We start from the raw sequence: 22418 nt of genomic DNA, 5'->3' as shown, positions 1-22418 counted from the left end.
AATCTGTCAGCACAATGCTAAAACTTCCTCAAACCAGATGTGCCACAGAACTGAATGCAGGAGATTAATGTAGTACAGGAATTACCCTTTCCTGCTATATTTTAATGACTACTTAACTTTTAGTGAAGAACCCACATCTAAAGGCTATTGGATTGCTGGTTATTGCAATATCTATCCAGTTTGCTTAGACTTTTTGCTGTACCATCCGCTGTTAGGGTTTGGAGATTTACAAAGAGCTTGTAGATACAAATGCTTCAGTTTTACAGGGCATTGGTGTATACTATTGGCCTTATTAAGTAAGGAAGGATGGAAATGTATTGGAAACTTCTTGGAGAAGATTTACTCATCTAGCACCTGGAAGGGGTGGGTTGCCTTTTGAGGAAAGGCTGGACAGAAGTGGGCTTTTATCTGCTGATGTTTAGAAGAGCAAAAGGCCACTTGTTTGAGGCATGCAGGATTCTGAATGGACTTGGCAGAGCAAATGTCGAAAGGATGTTTCTTCCTGTGGGAGAATCTAAAACTGCTTTTAAAAATAAAGGATTGCCCTTTTTAAAGACAGAGATGAAAAAGTATTTCCCTGAGAGCCATATGTCTTTGGAACGCCCTTCCTCAAAATCTGGTGGAAGCAGGGTATTTAAATATTTTAAAGATAGAAGTAGATTCTTGATTGACAAAGGGCTGCAGGGCTGCAAGTCATTGGGGTGGACAGGATTGTGGAGTAATCAGGTCAGCCATGATCACCTTGATAGCAAAGTAGGCTCAAGGGGCCTACCCTGTTGCTAATTTGAATGCAAATGCCCTTTTACCCAAAATGCACATATATTCCATTTGAATCTTCTGCATCTGGTAGAATGGGTATCTGGTATTATGTCAAAGCTCTACTAATACTTTTTGACTGGCCGTTAGTAGAAAGTGGTAATGAGATGGTAGCTATGTTCACTCTCAAAATTAACTGCCTATGCCAAACTTTTCTGTTTGAATGAGCCTGGCTTCTCTGCTACATCACAAGCACAACCAGGAATATATTCAAAAAGGTAGAAAGCCAACGACATACAGTGTTAATCATCTTGTGTACCAATGTATATTTTTCCTTTTAAATTTGTTGAACAGTAAATGTTACTTCCTGTTTCATATAAATTATGGTTAATTCTACGTCTTAATTCACATAATGCATAGAGTTAATTTGCACAAGGTTTATAGAAATATAATTTTGTTATTTGATTGCAGGGAGGGGAATGAACCTGGAGATTGTATGCAGATAACTTACAAAGAACTGTTGCAGCAGGTCTGCAAATTTGCCAATGTCCTGCAATGTCATGGTAAGTTCCTCATTTAAAATCTCCCTAATTCATTTTCCCTGTTCTATAAAAGATGGAAATCAAATACAAGGCTTCTCTTGCTTGTTACGACTACTGTATAAGTTTCTGTGCAAATTAATTATTTTCAGAAATGCAAATGGACGTAAACACATAGAAAAGAATTCTTTTAAATGAGTGATACATACCCAAGATTTAGGTAGCTGAATTTTTATTCTGGGTTTAATGAAATTGGCAAAGCTGAGGATGTACGTGGCACTGTTTTCTAGTGATGCCCTTAGAATAGCTTTATGTGGATTTTACTGACTAATGCATGATTTTATTTTGCGTTGCAAACACCAGGCACTTCTCACAAGATGAGGAAGTCTTTAACATTATAGACATAATCTAAACATTTGCTGCTACTATTTTCCTAGTTTTTAAATTGTTGCTACAATTTTAAGAAGTCAAAATGCTCACTACAAGAGACCCATTAGTGTTAGGTATTGGTTAAGGGCTTATGGGATTACATTACGTAGGCTATACAGCACAGCATAGGCTTAACATTCTATGCTTACAAGTATGCTCTAACTGAGTCTTTTCCTGTCTTTCCTCATCTAGCTGTAATAGCTCGGTCTAATCAAGCTCTAACTCTCTGTTCCCTTTCCCTCGCATATTTGCCTAGCATCCCTTTGAAGCAAATAGTATAGATACAGCAACCACTCTTCTTCGCGCTCCGGGTGAAGATTTTTTTTGTTGAACTCCCTATTTGTTCTCTTGGTGACTTGTACTATGGCTTCTAGTTTAGCTCTTCCCCACATGAGGAACTATTCTCTCTCTGTTCACTCTATCGAAACCCATCACAATTAAAAAAATCCCTGTTAGGTTGCTCCTCGGCCTTTGCTTCTCAAGGGACATGAAAAGGAGAAAACATCTCCTGTTGGCTATATCCCTTTTTCACGGTGACTTCCTTCTTGACCATTTTTGCACCCTCTCAAGTACCTTAATGTCACTTTTCTTGCATGGCAACCAGAATTACTTACAGTATTTCAAGTGCGGTGTAACAAAGATTTATTACTAGTTTAGCATAAGTTTATTTCTCAATTCTAACCCTCTAGAAGGAAGCTCTAGTGTTTGGTTTACTTTTTATGTCACTGCTTCAGTGACTGAAGTATCTGTTTTGTCAGATCTCTTCTCAATTCCTTTTAGATTCTTGGGGCTGAATTTAGTTATCTACCGGGCGTTAAAGCAGGTGGGTGGATCAATAAGTTAGATCACTGTGCAATCAGTGGAGCCTGCTGCCATCCCTACCACGATTTTACAGGCTACCAGGGAAGCATCCAGTGAGATGAATGTCCTTGACCCAGGTGAGATTAATTAATCTGCATTTAAGGGCCTCATCCCATCGCTGCTGCTGTGATATAACAGAGAGTGGAAGAGACCTGTGCTCAATGTGCAGTGTGACCGATTTCATTCTGTGGGCTGCTGGCTAATAAAGGGGATGTTGTGGAAGTGATGTTGCATCTCTCCTGGGCCCCCTTAGCCAATCAGAGCACCCCTATGCTTGAATCACGATTTTGCCGTCACAGTTTTGCAGCCTGCCGTCCAAGATCCAGGACTTGCCTGGGTTTTCAGAGACCCGAGGTCGCTCTTTCTCTACGGGTGGTGTGATACCAGTGATGCTCGTCACTTGTGGTTTTGCTGCTGGACCCTGGTCCACCGGCACCTCTCAGAGCCAGGGCTTTCTCCTGGAAATGGACAGAAGTCCTACCTCAAAACTAATTAATCATCTTCTGAAAAAATATTAATATGGGGCAAGCCAACCCAGCAGAGCCGGATTCACCCTAACATTTACCCTGGGTTGATGGAGGCCTACCTTGCGGGAGTAGCTTTTTTGTTTCAAATGGTCCATGTGAAATTTTCACATGAGCTACATTTTGATTTCCAGCTGCTCCTTTTTCATTTTCACTCACTCCTATTATTAGGAAATGCAGTTACGTAGTAACAATACCTTCAGAATTTGTGTTGAATTTTTTTTGAGTTTCTTCCTTCGGGTAAATGGGACATAAAACAATGTGTCTATAACATATAGCAGCCCATGTAATCTCATACTGAGAATTAATCAGATCAAACTAGCATGCTAACTATTTGTCAATGCCATTGTCAAAAACTTATTTTGCAAAGCCATGCTGTTGTTTAGTAACAGGGCACCATGACTTGTGCAACAGTGGTTCAAGCAAAACTAGAACAGACAAAATACAGAAAGTGGGTAATAGCAGTTTTGATTGAAATTAAAGTTTGCTTTATAATCAAAAATGGCAAATACTTGTTTCTTAAGTATTACCAAATCTTTTACTTTTCATAAAAAGTTCATGTTCACAAATGATCGTGTAATGTGCAAATAATTTGTAAGATAAAATGAATAAACATGGTTTTCTGACATTCGTGTCTATCACTTTCTTTTCTTGTTTCTCAGTTTCTTTGTGATTTTCTAAATCATGTTCTGTTTCTGCTTCAGAAACAGTAGCTGATGATTGTTAATGCATGTTATACAGTTGAACGCGTGGTCTTGTTTACCAACTTTGTACCACCTGGTTACAGCTGATTCCACATTGATACCACACCCCAGAGAGATCATCGTGATGTTGTCAATTGTCTGCATCTTGAAATTGACTATCTTGTCAGGCAATCTTTATTCCCTTCCCAAGGAAGAAGGTCCTGTCTAATTTGGCCATAGTCAATATATTATAGATTATGTATTTCTTTGTTTGTTTTAGAGATGAAAGCATACCCCAGTGCTCTTCGAATTTGTTTGTGGTTGTATGGTGCAACAGATCTTGTGATGTAACTGCGACATCCTATTATTGATTCTTTGCATCCCAATCCCATCCAGTTTCCAGGTATTTACAATGCTTTAATTGGAATCAGTTCCCTTCTTTGTGCTGGAGATGGTTGATTTCACTGTCTTCTTTTGAGAAGGTGATCTCAAAGACACTTCTGACGTTTCCATGGCACCAGCTGGTGGTGCAGGTTTTGGTTAAATCAGAAAGTACCCCATAATGATTCCATGCTGTAACTTAAAGTTACCATTAGTTTTCCTTTTGTTTGCCTTCTATAACCGTCAAGGTTCTGGTGGACCAATGCACTTGTACAAAAACACCAAAGTAACCTCATTATTTCAATATTTCAGCTTTTTGTGCTGTTGTAGTAGGATGAAACATTGCTGGATTATTATATCATGCTTCTGTAAAGGAAGGCAAGGTGTTACCATCCATGAGCTAATGTTGCCAGTCCTCCAATCATAAAAATGAATGGTTATGACCTAAAGATAATTCTCACTTCCCAATTTTCTTCCACTATAAGTAACTACACTTTGCCTCTACTTGCTTCTTTCCCTCTCAAAGCCAGTTAGCTATCCATCCAGCTTCTTGCTTCCTCATTCCACATTCTCTGATCGTCTTTATTATGTGGTATCCTATCAAACATCTTTTGAAAATCCAGATAAAGTATTCCCAGTGCATCACTCCAGTCTACTATTTCTGATCCCACTTCAAAAAATTCAGCGAATTTAATCAAACAATACTTTCCCTTTTAAGATCCACTTTGGTTTTCATATCACATTTTAGCTCCTATATGTTCTTTTATTCTACCTTTTAGTAGAGATTCCATTATTTTTCCTATCACCAATGTCTAGCTGATTAGTCTGTAATTCTCTGGATTTGTTCTACTTCCCTTAAATTTAGGTATTGATGTAGATATAGGTTTGAACTGGTAAGTATAGAACAATTTACTTGAATGTTATGACGCATGATTGATTCTATAGTGGTGTTAGCTCAGCTGTTGCACTAAAGGCTAGATCTGCCAAATCTGCAAGGAAGTATCTTGGAAGTGTTATCACAGGACTGCCAACTTGCAATTACTTTGCCCTGTTGAACTATCTTTATCCATCACCAATCCAATATTTTCTATCACTAACAAACAAAAGTGTTCAAATAAGAAGGAGAAAAATCATCCACTTTTTTAAAGCACCTCAGATTTTGTCATGGGTTGCTCATAGCAGTGTCTAGGAGATTAATCTGTGCTGATTTCTGGGCGATCTTGGCAGGTTGATAACCCGATGAAATGACCAGAATTTTCCATCCCTTTACTTTAATTGGCAAAAGGATCACAGATTGGCAAAGTGGTCGTTACAATGTGAACAACCTCCAAGTGGGTTGGATATTAGTAGATGAGGCAAAGTTAATATTTTTATTCTTAGTATCGCTGTGTGTATTGGCTTACTTAAAAAAAAAATGGCAAGTACACAAAATGCTCTTTCTCCATAAAACAGAATGGTCCTGACCTGAAATGTCAACTTTCCTGCTCCTTTGATGCTGCCTGACCTGCTTGTTCCTCCAGCTCCACATTGTATTGACTCTGACTCCAGCATCTGCAGTTCTTACTATCTCTGAATAATATTGACATACTACTTTCATTATAAATATTCTGCTTCTGTGTGGGAGTGGTAGTGCAAATGCAGAATGAATTTCAGTGCAAGTGTGTTGAATGTTTGTACACTTCCAATATGGGATGCATCTGCTTTTTCTGATTTGGATAAACTATTTGTTATCCCAGATTCAAACTGAAAAGAATTCTGTGCTTTTATGCAGCTGCTGTTAATCCCCCTGTGTTCAGTGAAGTTGAGAGGGTGGAAAATCCACTGCAGTTCAAAAATAGCAGAGTATATAGTAAAACCATGGCAAATTGAATTGCAGGGGACCTGCCTATAAATTTGTGTAAACTGGGCTTCGAGATATCTGAGGATGTCCCAATATAATAAAATTTTACCCACAAACATTCCCTACTTTCTAAAAAAAAGAAAATATGGTGATGTAGCAAATAAATGAAAAATGTATATTTAAAAAAAAATTGTTCACACCTTAGAGTGGCATGACCTTGTACAGTAACAGATATTGAAAAATGTTGGGTGTTAGCATTTGAAAAATTCAGTAATCTTTTTCTGCTTAGCCTGCTGTCTTCAGACAAGTGCAATACAGCCTGCCATATCATCAATGCATTCAAGCATGTTTCCTTGATTTTCTACTGCATTACATAATTGTGGTGCATCTCTCTGGCCTTTTTGGCTTCAGCTAAGGAAATGAGAGCAGACGAACATTCATCGCAGTCTTCAGGGTCATTGAGCTTCGTTGAAGAACATACAGCACTTATGATCGCCTCACTTGTAATTTGCATTGTGTCATCCACAAGATTCCATGGTTGTCCCTGCTGGAATTTCCATAACAGCCTCCCACTCTAGAATGAAAAAAGCCTCGCCATCCAGTTAGTTGGCTCAATCTTGCTCCTCTCAAGTTGTCGGCATCTTGCACAGACATAGCTCATCTGAACCCAGCGTGTTGGAAGCAGTTGCCAGTTGTGGTTTCCATCACCGTCTTTCGCACCTGGAATCTAGAATAATCAGGTTTTATTCCTGCTTCTTATCAATGGCTTCAATAACCTGAGAGGCCAGCAGCCATCAGCACTTGGTGGTTAGGTCCTGAATCACCCCTGATCCTCTGACTGGAGCTTTTGGGATGCAAGAACGTCCAGGCCAGTGATCTCTGGTTGTGCAGGGCAGTTGTCTATAAAAATGACAATCTTCCTTTCTTACATTGATACATTTTATCAACTCTCTTGATCCACATGTCAAAATTGCTAGAGCTCATTCAGGTGGTTTGTTAGCCTCGTGCTGCATTGCAAAGCCATGTGACTTCTTGGAATTTCCTGCCACATGAAGTGGCAGCATTTCAGTGCCATTCATGTTGATGCAAACCCTAGCAGTGGCAAGTTCCTTGCTTTGCTTTACACTATTATATGTTGCACGTTTAAACATGGAAGAGTAATCTCGTCAAAGAGAGTGAAACAGTCTGATTTCATCCACATCAAAAACGCCTCTTGATGTATATTCGTCAGTGCACGGACATGATCACTTTGCTGCCAGTTGTCTGACATTGCTGACATCACTGCTATTACATTGTACAGCATCATCCTCCACAATGTGTTGAGTTGGTCCAGTCGTCCATCGCTCCAGTGAACTCTTTGTGGCCCAACCCCTTGCCAGGTAACTATTTTTTCCTGCAGGATTGGGCCAGAGATGGAAGCATTCTTTGCTTGAGCTGACTTGGACCATGTTAGCAGAGCTTCTTTGATGTTGGCTAGGCTTGAGAATAGTTGATAAACTTGATGATGGCATCTTCCCCTCCTTATGTCCACTTTTGCTTTGCACAATTATTGTTTTGATTGTACCTTTGCACTGTGGATGTTGCACTCTAGTGTTGTCTGAATCTTCTCTAATTGGTTGGTGCAGTCATATGACATGCCTGCACAGATTTTGCAAATCTGAAGATACTGTCCACAGCTTCAGCTTGTTGTAGGCATCTTTCTGATGCACTTTCTATTCTGCTGGTGGAAATGACCAACAACATTGCCACAACTGGAGTTTCAGGGTACCTGAATTTGACTTACTATGATTTCATTGTATTTTTCGTAACATGCTTATGGTGAGTTCCACTACACTTCTTTATAGAACATTTACTACAGCACATAATGGAATTTAGTACAAATATGTGATGTGCTCATGTGTGATCCATACTGATTATGACTGTCCATTCTCAGCTTCCCCTGTGGGGCATTATTAACCTTTCTACAGCAATAGACTGAGCGTGGATAATTTGTACTATAGGGGATCACCAGTGTGAACCCCAACTCTAATGAAAAAATGCATTGATGCCTCATGTTCTTGAATATATGACTGAACTATATACTTTTAGTAGCAACTTGAGAGAAGTCATTGGAACCTGGGTCAACCTCAATAGTTTAATTTTCTGAACATATCTGACTTGATAAATTTGCTAAGGTGTTTCTTTGCAATAATATTTAACATATATGTTCTGTCATATCTGTTTAAGGATTATTATTTCTGTTAACAATGTAGTACCCATACTTGTTTAACGTCCTATGTTTTGATGTAACCATAAGCTGTCCAGTTACTGAGTTCTCCAGTTGAATTAATTTTACAATCATGTGGAATTGTTTGTGAAGTCATGTATTGAATTTGACAGGTTAGTAATTGTGGATGGTTAGACATTTTATAAGGTGACATATACTGGATCCAAAATTTGGTGACTGCTCATGTCATTGTTCAACTACTCTTACAAGTTTTATTAAAATTTTCTGTTTATAATTTTCAGAAAAAGAGCTAGTGCATTTCTCCCCAAAATGAAAACATGTGGGAAATATAGTGGTGAATTCAGTCCAAAACTATTTTTGGATGACCACCAATTGGAAGTAGTATAGGAATTGACTGGATGTCTATCTAGTCATCTATGCTTTGGCTTTTAGGTTTGATTGTGGGATTGGAGGGGACAGAAATAAATCATGTTGATTCTTTGTAACCATTATTCAATTTTTTGTAAGTGTATTGCAGTAAAGATTTGGATACAGTGTTTTTTGATATATTGATTGGAATAGATAACTTATGGAGGTGAAAACAGCAGTTAAACATTTGGATTTTAAATCTGAACTCACTAACATACAATAACACACAGCATGTTATAAATTTTAATTGCTGCGTAATTTCTTGCCTGGTTTGTAATTTGAATGTTCATGGATGAACCAGAACCAAAAACTATTTTCCTGTCCTGATATATGCCACAATTTATGTCTTTTTATTTAAAATCCACAGGAGTGAAGAAAGGAGACAGAGTTTCAATCTACATGCCGATGATCATAGAATTGGTTGTTGCCATGTTAGCTTGCACCAGAATAGGAGCAATACATTCCATTGTGGTAAGAAAAAATATAGTTGCTAGTCTCCATAATTATGGTTACTCTAATTATAGGCAATTTGGACATTTTAATAAGAACTATTTAATTGTTAAATAAATACTTCCGGTGACCAGACCAGTTGGGCTACCATCAGTTCATGAAATCTCCTTCTCAGCCAACAAAGATAGAGTGGAACTCACTTTAAATATTGGAAAACTTAGGTATATTGTCCTAGTTGCAGCAGATCAACATAACCAGCCCAGCAGGCGTTAATAGCAGCACCATGTGACTGCTGAGAAGTGAGTGACTCTGGCTATAGTTTAGCAAATCTGAGCAATTAAACTCAGATGCTCGGTGTAAATCCATTTCTCTGTTATTGAGTTGTCAAGTCAGTTTAATTTTCAATTTCAGTTTGCAGGATTTTCTGCGGAATCTCTGTGTGAACGAATTCTGGATTCTTACTGTTCTCTGCTAGTTACAGCAGGTAAATAAACAGCTACTTCCCCTTTTGCACACATTCTGCCTATCAACTACCTGTAACAATGTTTTCAGGGTCCCTGTGTACTGCTAGTGAAGCACTTCATTTGTTGTTGCAATGTATCTGGGAATTTTAATGTGACTGTGCAGGTTGCTTTGGGTGGGCAGGGGGCTTAAATAAGCAAAGGTTCCAAGCCTGTCCAGGAAGCCAACTCCAATCTGCTAACCTTGGGGCTTTGGTGAGGCAGGACGGGTGTATTGGAATTTTAAAAATGTAAATGGGGTTGCAACAAACCAATTTAACCACCTTGTCAGGTGTATCTGTTGCCAGCTGGGTTTACGCGACCAGGGGCATACCCAGGATCAGATCTTAATGAGGAAAGTCTTGGAGAGAAGGCAGTAGGTACTGTCATCTTGCAGGCCAGAATGAAAAGCAGTGTATTGTGCCTGGCCGCACGCTCTCCGTAGGACCCACCACCCCCTCAAACCCTCCCGCCAAGCCCCAGTCCCCAATCCCCAATCCCCACACACTAAGGTTGCTGATTGGATAGGACCCCTCTTCTGGCATAGACTCTCTCTCAGGTCAGAGATCAGACCTACATGATTCTTCTTCAGAATACTCACCACCCAACTGAAAACCTGGGATTCTGGATTACTAATCCAGTGACATCACCACTAAACTATGGATTCTCTCTATGGGGATAACTTTCTTCTGATTGGTCATTCCCTGAGAGTGAATTTTGTGGGTGATGTGGACATTTTTGAAGTGCTTACAATGGCATACAAGTTCCTTGCACAAATGCAAACATTACGTGATAAACATTACACAATTCTGCATTAGTAAAGGCAGTTGAGCAATTACTAACCAGAAAGACGTGACAAGAATTTGTTGCATGAGATACAATGGCATTCAGGCTGAAAACCGATTAATGTTTGACATTGATCTTGGTTTGGAGCTCAACCACTCAAGGTATTTATTAGCGAGCTGGGTAAAGGAAGAATAATTTCAAGTTTGTCAGTGACGCAAAGATAGGCAGCACTGTAAAAACCATATAGATGGAAGCACACACAATAGGTAAAGATATGGCAAATGAATTTCGTTATAGGTAAGTGTGAGGTCATTGCTCTGAAACTAAACAGATAGATCAGTGTTCTTTCTAAATGGTGATCCAACCCAACTAATGTATCATATATACAGAAAATAAAAATGTCCTGGGAAGAGACAAAACAATATTAAAAAGCCTAATGGAATTTTGGCCTTTATTCTGGTCCTCTGGATATATGAGTAAAAAACTTGCCTCATATACAAAATCCTGATTTAACAATACGTGTAATGTGTTCAGTTCTGAGCATCCCACTATAGTAAGGATGTCTTGGCCTTGGAGAAACTGTGGCCTAGATTTACTGTATGCTGCTGTTATTAAATTATAAGGAGAGATTGCAGCTATCAAGGATTTATGTCCTAGAATTTAAAATATTAAGTATTTATTTAATCAAATGATCAGATGGACTGCAGAGATTCAAGAAGTCAGCTCACCAGCAGCTTTTCAAGGGCAATGGGGGAGGTGGTACAAATGATAGCCTTGCCAGTGATGTTCATATCCCGTGAAAGAATGGGGCATAAGAAAAATCATGTTATTAAGGAGAATAGATGGATGATGAAAAAAATTCCATCTGCTTTTTAGGAAATAGAGCCAACCCATGTGGGATTTATGTTAGAAAATACTCCTACACTCAAAGAATGATAGCAGCTTGAAATTATCTGCCGTAGACAAAGACGTGTCAGGGTAAATTTATTAATTTTTAACCCTGAAATTTTGTTCATCAAAAGTATTGAGAAACATCAGGAAAATTGGCGGATTATATGGAGGTTGGTCACGACAAGTCATGATCTCATTGAGCATCAGAATTGCCCTGGACCGGTTCTTGCTTTTGATTATTGTTGTTTTTCTCTGATGCTTTACTTAGATTTTTCAAGCTGCTGTGGCAGGACATCTAAAGAACTTTTGATAGATCATTCAAAAGGGGATAAGTAGGACTGGTCTCGTTAGGCATATTCGGTGGGGAGCCTTTCTAGCTGATTTACACATGGTTAACAAGGCACTAAAAATCAGAAGTAAATATTGAACTTGCTTTGCTCTCATCTTTTCTCAGATGGATTTTACAGAGGGGATAAGCTTGTAAACTTGAAACAGCTGGCTGATGAAGCACTCGAGCAGTGCAGAGAGAGGTGTGTATTTTATAATACTTTCAGTAAGTGACCTTCAAAATCTCATCCTTTTTACAGCATATGAATCAAAAGGTTGATTAAGTTTTCTGATATCTGTAACTTTTTGTTTCTTTCTCTTAAAATAAACAATAGAGATAAATTTAATACGTTGAGAAAGTTGCTCCTGACTCTAAAGTAATTTTCTTTGAAGGAACTTCCCTGTTGGAAAATGTATTGTTGTAAAGCACTTGGGAGCCACTGAAGCTGCAGAAGAAAGTTGTGTAAATACAGCTTCAACTGATGCACAATCACCACCTGCAAAACGATCCTGTTATAACATGCAGGTGAGAAAAAGCAGAGACATTTTTAACAAGCACTGCAACATAGGATAGCATGTACTGTGCTGAGATGTTGTTTGCTGTTTTTGGAGTTCCTTCATTCAATTTGCCTTGGTCTGCACAATACAGCATTATATTGCTTGTTTCTTGATCCACTCTTCATGATAACTGATTAGCATTTATTATTTGACGTGACAACATTTATGAGAATTTATTTTGGTTCCTACAGTTGTGAGCAGCAGACGTTGATCATTTTTTCACAAGTATTGTGTATTCTTAACTGCAGTTACATCACTAATATTAAATATGAAAACGACTAGTCAGTTTCCTGCTATGAATTATGCTGGAATTTATGTGCAATATTGTTTAACGGGAGAGGTCTCAGAATATTTGCCATGGTTACAAAAATATAAACTTTTCGAAAGGAAAACCTGTATTTGCCAAAATGTTGTTTCTTTCATCTATGAACTTTCTACAGGATAAGGACAATGTGAAAGCAAAGAATGTTCATCATAAGGTATTTTAGTCTTGATATAGCTGCACAATTAGCTTTGCTATATGTTTCTCTGCCTCCCATCCCACTCTAGTTTATTAACATTATTTGTGGACTTGTCTTGCAATATAACAGCTATTGTGTACTTTGTCTACTGACGACTCTTGTAGTTGCAAGTGCACTTTTAAGATTATCCTATTTTGCACATTTTGAACAACTTTACTGATGTTGTAAAAGTCCTAAAATTAGAGATTTGCTAGCATTCAAACGTTTGTGGATTCCTTTATTCTTTTCCTCTAACTCCTCTAAGATTTAGTAAACAAATCAACATTGGGCAAGGATTGGTTACAACCTGTTTCTGTGTCTTTCCCATGCAACTGATGCTGCACAAATGGGTTGTTATTGTGAAAGTCAGAAATAGCCAAAGCACTAACAATGCCTTATACAGTGAAAAGGGTAATTAAAGAATGCTGAATCATTTGTACTATTCATCCACAAGACTGACCAGTGTCCATACCATTCAGAAATATTCTCAAGTTGAAGCACAGGTCATTTTTTCACAGATGTACATTGAGAGGGAAATTACATGGCATAATCTACCACTTAAGAACTTTCCTATTGCCTCTTCACTGCCATGAAGTTACAGCTCCCCAGATTTACTGTATTAAAGCTCTTTGTTAGTCTTCAGTGCTCTCATCCCTGTAGTAGTTGCGGTTCATGCTAGTTACAATTATTCTTGAATTACCTAATTTGGATTTCCTCTTCTCCTATTTTGCAGTGTTTCACCTTCAGCTGGCATGTTGAAACTCTAGTTTAGAGTGCTATCCATTTACCTTCTGTTGTTTGGATGTAATTAGAGATTTAGTTTGCTCAATTTCTGTACACCATTTATGGAGCCAGATATCAATGTGTTTTATGATCTATCAAATACAAGACTGAAGAGTTCAAAGCTCATTTTAAATACTCCATGTCCACATTAAAATGCTGGAAAATGATCTGCAAAGACATGATGGCTTTCACCAACACAGCCAGCTCAACTTGCACATAATTCGATCCTCAATCTGAATCTTAAATAGTTCTAATGCTTTTAATATTTTAATAAATGCTAAACACTAAGTTGTGTTAACATTGAGTTCTGAGCAGTGAATTTTTTGAACAAAATGTTAGCTTTGGGGAAGGTGCAGGTGGGATTACCAGAATGATATCTGGCCTTTAAGAATTAAACAATAGAGAAATTATACAGCCAAGAGTTATGTTTTCTGGAATTTAGAAGTTAAGGGGTTGATTTGGTCAGAAGTTTTGAAGATATTAAGGAGACTTGATAAGGCGGATAAAGAAAAAACTGTTTCCATTGGTTGTAAAGTCTAGGACTAGGGGTGTAGCCAGAAAACAATAGACCTAGACATTTCAGATTGAAGTTGGGAAAAACTTTTACGTACAATGGATGATAGACGATTGAAACATTCCTTTGTAAGTGTCAATCAATGCTGGATCAACTGCTAATTTTAAATCAGGAATTGATTATTTTTTGGTATTCCAAAGATTTTAATGATCTAATTGAATGGCAGAATAGGCTTTTTCCTGCCCTTGTACTACTCTCACTTAAATAGATGTTATTCATTGTGGAAACTTTGTCCCTCAATTCTTACAGGTGCAGGAAGTGATGCACTTTTAAAGATTGAGAATCCAAAGAGGCCTTATTTCGCTCAAAATATGCCTACTCAGATTGTAGTACATGTTCACACCTTTTGTCTTCCTTTCCTGTCTTTACAGCCAACTGCATACAGAGATTCGATAGGCTGCCCGGCAGGAGGTTTTTTGATATCGGGAGTTTGGCAGGAATTAGGAAGAATAAGAGGGACGGTGGGGAGGCTAGAAGGAGTGAGGAAAAGGGAAGGACAGAGGCTGGAGATAGACATATGGGGAGGGTAGAAAGTGGAAGCTTAGAAGAGAGGGAAAAGATCAGAAACTGAGGATTGGTAGAGAGAGATCAAAGACTCGAAGCTAGTTATGGGGAGAGTGGGTGACGTTGAAGAGAGGAGATCAGAGAGGTTAATGGTGGTAAAAGTCTTGGGGAATGAGTCAGGTGGAAATCAGAAAAGCTAGATGAAAACAGCAGGAGAGATTACAAAGAGAAGGACAAGATCAGAGACCATGGAATCAGGCATTGTTTAAGATTGGAAAGCTAGATTGATGGGAGATCATGATTTTTGGGTGCATAGAAGTATTATGTATGGAAGCAAAGAGGTCCTATTTAGAGAGTGATTTACAAATAATACTGTGGATACTGAAAATCTGAAGAACAGAAAATACTTAAATACTCATCAAGTGAGGCAGTAGCTGCATAGAGTGAAACAGTTTTCAATTTAGATGAATGATTTTTCATTGGGTAAACTTGCTGGGCTGGAGTGGAGGGACGCTCTGCTGTATCTGCTCCACAATCAGTGTTGGAAAGGTACATAAACCGTTGTACAGGTTTCCAGGTAAAATTTGAAATGGAGTTAACTAAGTAGCTTTGGCTTCAAATAAGCTTCGCAAGTTAGAATGTTTAAATATATTTTAATATTTGAGTGGTGTTTTGAAATAGCGCTCACTTTCTTTGTCATTGCACACAAAAAGTAACCTTGGGCAGATGTTCTGATAACTGAAAAGAATTATAAAGAGAGATTTTTTTGAGTTCAGGACTTGTAATGAATAAAAGTGTGAAAATTGTGTGTTAGGGTTGTACATTGTTGTCTTGCAGCCATTTTCTGCCCATCCCAAGACATGCACGTGCAAGTCTGTTCTGGCTTTACATAATTACTTTGGTGTTTGAAAAATTCCTGCGATTTTTGGGTGGTTCATATTTTAGGGCTTCATTTTTATTCTATAAATTTAAAAGGATTTTTTTAGTGTTAATTATTCCTCTTGATCAAGTACTGTAATTGTGGTATAGAAAATTAACCATCAGTGGCACTGCACTGCAGGACCTGTTTTTTTTTAAAAATGTAATTGTGTTGAACTGCTCAACATTGAATGCATGGCTTCTGTCTGTAACTAAAAGAATGCCGAAATAGTTTGTAGTGTAATTTCTGGTACAATGTTGCATAATTCTTTACGAACTGCATGCTATATCATCACACATTAATGCTAACTTTATAACCTACTGCTGTAACTTTGCTGCAATGTTCAAAGTAAGTTGGTAAATATGTAGTATTTATTGGGCACTTTAATGTGTGTCACTGTCACTGTCTTCATTTTAAATTTCTTAAAATTAGTCCTTTCTGTTAAAATAGTTCATTAACCTACCAAAAGATTTTTGTTTCAAAGCCCTTCTTGGTTTTCCACACACTTTTTAAGCTTGACCCAATTGAAAGCAGTCTTGCCTTGGGACAGTTGTGTACTTGAATATTGGGCTTCGAGTTCCTGAACCATACTATCACATTGTCAGATAAAATATTAATGTGTCGTTCTTTTTCCCCTTATCTCATAGTTTCAAATGAGTCTTGCCGATCTAATTTAGTATTTTGAGATGGAGAAGGAGTGCTCCAAGTGATTCAGCAAATACTCCCAAATTTAGTAATCAACATTATTACTGTCTGTGAAATGTTACTGACACTAATTAGTTGTATTGCCAACATAAGTTACTACATCTTCTCATGAAACAATTGTAGCTATTTGCTATTTGAATACAAATATTATCTAGACAAGTTCTGTTAAGATAAATATTCATTACTATCTGAAATCCATCATTAAATCGGCCTTTACTAACTTGTACTGTCAGTGCATTCCAGATCCTAACTAATTAATTATGTAGGCAGTGGTTATAGTCCAGAATGCACTGTCTGAAAATGCCATAAAGGTAGGTTCAATAACTGCTTTCACAAATAAATTGGATAATTGTTTGAAGAGCGAGAACTTGCAGCACTATGTGGAAAAGGCAGAAAGGGGTATTAGCTGACTTATGCTTGCAGAGACTTGGCATTAACAAGACGGTGAATGCCCTTTCCCGTGCTATAATTATTCTGTTATTCTTCTGTTTTATTTTATCTAAAGCAGAAGTTATGTGTGTTAGTCATTTCTTTTAAGGGGCAAATTTAATATTTTCAATGTAACATTTCATCCGAATAACTGAAACCTTTTAACTGGCATACCCTCTTTTAGGTCCCGCTTGATGTATATTTTATAAGCTTTTTTTTTCAGATATCAAGGATTTATTTAGTATTTATGCTATTATTTTGTTGTCATCCATCCCAAGATTGGGGTGCAAAGGTTGCAAATGTTATCACAAGTCTTTTATGCTTGTTTAGTTAATCCTGATGCAGTTTTTGTAGAACACAGGTGCCTCATTATTAAAGCAAATTGTGAATTCATGACAGAATAAAGACCCATGATATTAATTTATACTATGATGTATTTTTAATTACTGCTGCTGGTTGATTTTATAATTATTTTGATCTCATGTTTATTGGACCTTCTACATTTCAGACTCCATGGAATGTAGATGTTGACCTCTGGTGGCATGATTTAATGAAGGAAGCCTGTGATGAGTGTGAACCTGAATGGTGTGACTCTGAAACTCCTCTGTTTATCCTTTATACTAGTGGATCGACTGGAAAACCAAAGGTAATGACATTGCTCCACCTAGAATAGTAGTGCACTTGACAACAATGGGCAGGAAAAAAAACATTTGGTCCATCCTTGTTTGCCTCACCCTCATGATGCTGAGAGAAGCATGATTAGAAATTGTCAACCATTCTCTCCAGCCAGAGCCATTAAAACCTCTGGGAGAGACAAAAAGAAAAATAGGGCAATCAAATCAAAGATCACAATGACCACATTTATGTAAACTGATTACTTTTCTATTAATAAAATGTGATCATATCTCAGTCAAGAACCGTCCAACTGGCTGCTGTTGAAGGAATGCAGATAGTCAACACATACTACACAAGATACTAACTGAAATGAAAAGGTCCTTTTGCTACTTTTGTGGAGAAGAAAAACAACATGACATGTAGCCTGTTTCAATTCTTGTATTGTTAGAATTGTTCTCCTTGATCTGTCAGCAGAAAAACAGTGCAGCTTTTCCAATATTTCATATACCTCAAACAAATTGCTTTCAAGTCCATGTACTGTAAAGTAAATAGATCCAATATTTTAAGCCTATTTGAATAGCCAGTTGTTTTTGTGATTCTTCAGTAACCCTTTACCAAGGTCACTGTGTGTGGGACCTACAATTGGATGCAGCATTTGTTTAGCTAATAACATTAAATCATTTTTTATTATTGTGAGGTCTGACCAGGCATTCCCCTGCATGGAGCTGATGCAACATTAGAGAAATGGTCACAGGGAAATTTTAGCTTATGATTGACACCCCCTCTTCAATATGCTTCAACGTGTATCAGAAAGCATTCATTGACAGCATCCACAACATTACACCTACTCTTCCTGCTCTTTAACTTTGGCCTCTGCATTTCCTGGCCAATCAGAGAGGACAGATAGGTTGATATGCTGAATTTCCATGAAGAAGGAGTTCTAGTTTAAGGGACCCTATGGAGGATCAGAACAACTGAACTGTACCTTGGTTGCTGAAGCAGCAGGAATGAGAAGCTAATCGAGAGAGGCTGCCTCTTCCCTGCATCCTGTACTCCACTTACAACAGATTGACCGACACAAGTGAGTGGCCATGACATTTTTGGATGATTTTGCCAGGTTTTTCCTCAGTGAGGGATGAATGGAGCTGTGTTACTCTGCCTAAGATTCTTTTATCTTCAAGTGGCATATGCTACCAACTGACCACTAAGTGCTGAATATAGTAATCCCCAGTAATCTTTTTGCCTAACAAAAATCTATTAAGCTCAATTTTGAATTTTTCAATTGAACCAGCCCCTTTAGCTTTTCATAGGTAAGAGTTTGTGATAGCCACTATTCTTTGTATAAAGAAATGCTCTATTCAGCCTAACTTTAATTTTAGGGTTATGCCAAAGCACTGGTCAACACCAGCAGGGTAGTTGTTCACTACCTATTCTATTAATTCTTTGAATCAGTATAAACACCTCAGTTTGGAAATTGGTTTGGGTATTGTTATGAAAGTGATGGGCTGCTGACTGGACAACTGACTGGGGGAGGGATCTGTCTTGCCCGCTTTGGGGAGAGTCTGTTGAAATACAATTCAATTGGCCAGTTAACAGGCCGTTGGTGGATGGATAGGATTGATGACCCCAGGGTAGTCAATTCCATCTGCTGGGAACTGCTGAAGCCGGCAGCTCCTTATGTCAACAGTGCCACCAGAATGATGGAATGACCTCCACAGGAGCCCAGAATGCAGAATCACCCTGGCCAAAGTGAAGAGATGGGGGAAGAGGTCTTGTGGGATGGGAATAGTCAGGGAAAGAGGTGTGGACCCCTGCCCAATACTGGGTTCCTCAATCAGATGTTTAGTCCTTTTGAATGAGGCACCATCAACCCCTGCCCCAAAGGAGCTATCACGGGTTTACTTGCCCTGCTCCTCTTACACTGGTTCCCCCTTTCTGCCCTCTGGGTTAACTGGTCTGAAGGATCTCATTTGGGTGCTGGGCAGAAATATAGCCTCTGCTTTAATTAGGTTGGAGTTGCGAAGGTGGCAGGGTCCATGCTTCCCACCTGATTATGGCCTTCCCACCTCCCAGTTCACCAACAAGAAGGAATGAAATAGAACCCTCTGTTTTTACATACCTAAGGAAGTACAGTCTCTACAGTATATATCTGTATTATTTAACTCCTTCAACCTAGTCCCATTCTGGTATTAAATTCAGGAGTTTGCATTCTACATATGGAGCTTTTTCCCTGTAGGTTTACTTGATAAAATCTGTGAAGTTTATAATCAAATCTTTGTTCTCTTAAAGGGTGTGCAGCACACAGTTGGAGGCTATCTTCTTTATACTGCTACAACCTTTAAGTATGTGTTTGACTACAAACCTGATGATGTGTATTGGTGTACTGCTGATATAGGGTGGATTACAGGCCACTCATACCTTGTTTATGGACCTCTAGCCAATGGTGCTACAAGTGTTATGGTTAGTATTGAAGTATCAATATTACCTACAACCGATTGATCAGAGAAGTTTCTAAAGTTCTTTTTGTATTATACTCCGTGCACTCTTACTAACTGGTAAAATCTGAAAGAAAATGGTGATAAACTATTCATTTTATGCCATCTATAAAACCATGTATTTAAACTTCCAATCATCTTTACTTATTTTCTAATACTAGGATACATACCATTGGATCTGAGGGGGAAGTCTTTAACACTTTACAATATTTGATTGGGCTCAAACCGTTTAAGCTTTCAGATCTGTATTGCCAACACTTTGAATGGAAAAGCTTGTAATTGAATAGCTATAAGTTGCTATCTCAGCAAAGTGTAAAACTACACCGAGGCTTCGTTAGCATATTGAACTGAGATACACTTGACTTTGTTTTAACCTCTGCATTATTATCTTTTCGAAAAATTAATTTCTAGTTTGAAGGTGTACCGACTTACCCTGATATAAGTAGATTCTGGGAGATTATTGACAAATACAAAGTGACAAAATTCTACACTGCACCCACAGCTATTCGATTGCTAATGAAATATGGAGAAGAACCAGTCAGAAGGTGAGACACTTTTTGAAAATAAAACTGACTTACAGCTTTTCTAATAAGTTTTAATCAATATTGTCTTCATTTGTTGCTTGTCCAGAATTATTAATAAGTAGGTGAAAGGTTAATCCCTGCTACCTTTTCAGGAGCCAAATTATAAAGGGTGAATGGAATTGGGGGTGAGGTGGGGGCGGATGTTGAAATGGTCCAATGGAACGTGAGGTTCCTGTTGGATTACACTGAAAATGACAATGTGTAGGTGGAGGTTATCTCCAGGTAACATTCATCCAGGTTTGAATAGCAGAAATGTGATGAATGACGACAAATATCCTAAAGTTTCCTTGATTTATCTTTGGGGATCAAGGACAGTTAGACACAAAGCGTTTCCTCAGGAAATAAAATGGGTGGAAGGGAGTCTTTGATGGAATGAATTGTACAGCAGCTGTTACGGAGCAGGCTTGGTAGACACTTTTCTTCATTTTTCATTGATGTACTGTTTTATACGTTACCAACTCTTACAACCAAAAATCAAGGGAATCTCAAAATACAGTGCTGATGGTATTAAACACTTAATATAAAACATTGATCAACAGTTGTACCTGACCCTAAGTTGTGCAGTTATATATGTGTAGTGTATTTAAATACATCCTTCATTGAGCCTGGTGTTTTATGTGTGGTTGAAGATGAGGAAGTTCTTTCATTACTTTTTTTTAGGGATATAATCTGCACACTTTATCTTTGGTATGATACTATGATTAGGAACAAAATATTGGTGTGTGTGATGTCAGGTGTGTAGTGCAGAGAATGCAGTAAACTTATTTCTTTGTTTATTTTGAAGTTATAAAGTTTGAATTTTGGATTTTGTCCCATAACAGGTTTAGAAGAGAGTCCTTGAAAATCCTTGGCACAGTGGGAGAAGCAATAAACCCAGAGGCCTGGCTTTGGTACTATAATGTAGTGGGGAACAGGAAATGTCCAATTATGGATACCTTTTGGCAGACTGAGACTGTAAGTTTTCTTTTAAAAACTGTACAGGTGCAATTTAAAATCTCAGAACTGATGGTGTAAAAGCAAGTTTATAAATGACGTTGTTATTATGCATGCTGAAGTCCAACTGAAGGATTTGTCAATTGGGCTACTTATCCTTCATGTTGCACTCTGGCCGTTACATTTTGCAAGTGTTGGTTTGCACAATTACATTGGATAAAATTCAAACTTTCAAGTCATTTTTATAAATTTGTTAGTGAATATTGACATTATGGCCTTTGGCCACTGCAAACAGGATTTCACCATAATGGTGGTGCTTCTAGGATAAAGAATTCTGTTTTTCCGAGTTTACGTGTTCACAATTTATGACTGAATTTATGGTGATGTAGAAAATCTAATATTTTAATTACTTGGATTGGACCATAACGTTTGTCTAATTTGAAACCTCGGATTGAAACAAAATTGCATTCAGCCAGCTTATCTAGTCAGAGTTTTCAGAATGGGATTGTGCTGGTCATCAAGCATCTGACTCGTCTAGTCCCATTTTCTAGCACTTGGCCTGTAGCCTTGTCTGATGTGACACTTCAAGTGATCATCTAAATACTTAAATGTTGTGATGGTTCTCATCCCTACCATTCTTTAAGGCAATGATTTCAAATACCTACCAACCTTTGGGTGAAAAAATATTCTTTACTTAATTCCCTCTAAGCTTCCATCCCTTGACCTTAAATCTATGCCCCTGATTAATGATCCTTCTATTAAGGGAAAAGGTTTATTCCTATTTACCCATATCTATGGTCCTCATAATTTTATACATCTCATTCACCTCCCATCTCAGCCACCTTTACTCTAAGGAAAATAGTCCCAACTTATTTAAAAAAAAAATGATGACAAAATCTCATCATTACTTGTGAAAATGGGCATTGAATATGATTTATTGACTCGGTGTGATTAATTACGTGGTTTGAAAAAAAGCTTTCCCTCATTTCTTACTTCCCAAAGACTTTTCTGTAAAGTGTATGGGCTCCAAATCGAATAGTCTCAAGTAATACAGGCTTGGGGGTTGTAATGTTCAGCTGTCTGCGTCAGGTGCTGGAAGCCATTCTCCAACTGATTCTGACTTAGGAAACACTTGGTGCAATATAGAGCAAGGGAGGCTGTAAGATTTTCCAATGCTGTAGTGGAGGCCTTGGTTGATAAGGTGGATAGAGGTGCTG

At 38.0% G+C, this 22418-nt stretch overlaps 1 protein-coding gene across 2 annotated transcripts in view; it reads left to right on the top strand.

Annotated features, from left to right (window-relative positions):
• acss2 (acyl-CoA synthetase short chain family member 2) overlaps positions 1-21297 on the top strand; it is a 42287-nt gene extending 20990 nt beyond the window's left edge. The window contains exons 3-12 of one of the 2 annotated variants that reach the window (XM_048608331.1): positions 1228-1319; positions 9016-9119; positions 9510-9582; positions 11730-11805; positions 11996-12128; positions 12601-12639; positions 17083-17220; positions 19479-19649; positions 20096-20229; positions 21090-21297. In XM_048608331.1, the coding sequence (XP_048464288.1) occupies positions 1228-1319; positions 9016-9119; positions 9510-9582; positions 11730-11805; positions 11996-12128; positions 12601-12639; positions 17083-17220; positions 19479-19649; positions 20096-20229; positions 21090-21282 (1153 nt within the window). In that variant the 3' untranslated portion in view covers positions 21283-21297. The remainder of the gene's footprint in view (positions 1-1227; positions 1320-9015; positions 9120-9509; positions 9583-11729; positions 11806-11995; positions 12129-12600; positions 12640-17082; positions 17221-19478; positions 19650-20095; positions 20230-21089) is intronic. The other variant, XM_048608332.1, reaches the window with a different exon arrangement.
• The last annotated feature ends 1121 nt before the right edge of the window (positions 21298-22418 follow it).

This window comes from Rhincodon typus, chromosome 19 (assembly GCF_021869965.1).
Source record: "Rhincodon typus isolate 14 chromosome 19, sRhiTyp1.1, whole genome shotgun sequence".
NCBI lineage: Eukaryota > Metazoa > Chordata > Chondrichthyes > Orectolobiformes > Rhincodontidae > Rhincodon > Rhincodon typus.
Note: the sequence above shows the minus strand (reverse complement) of the source record. Positions and strands in the feature narration are given on the sequence as shown.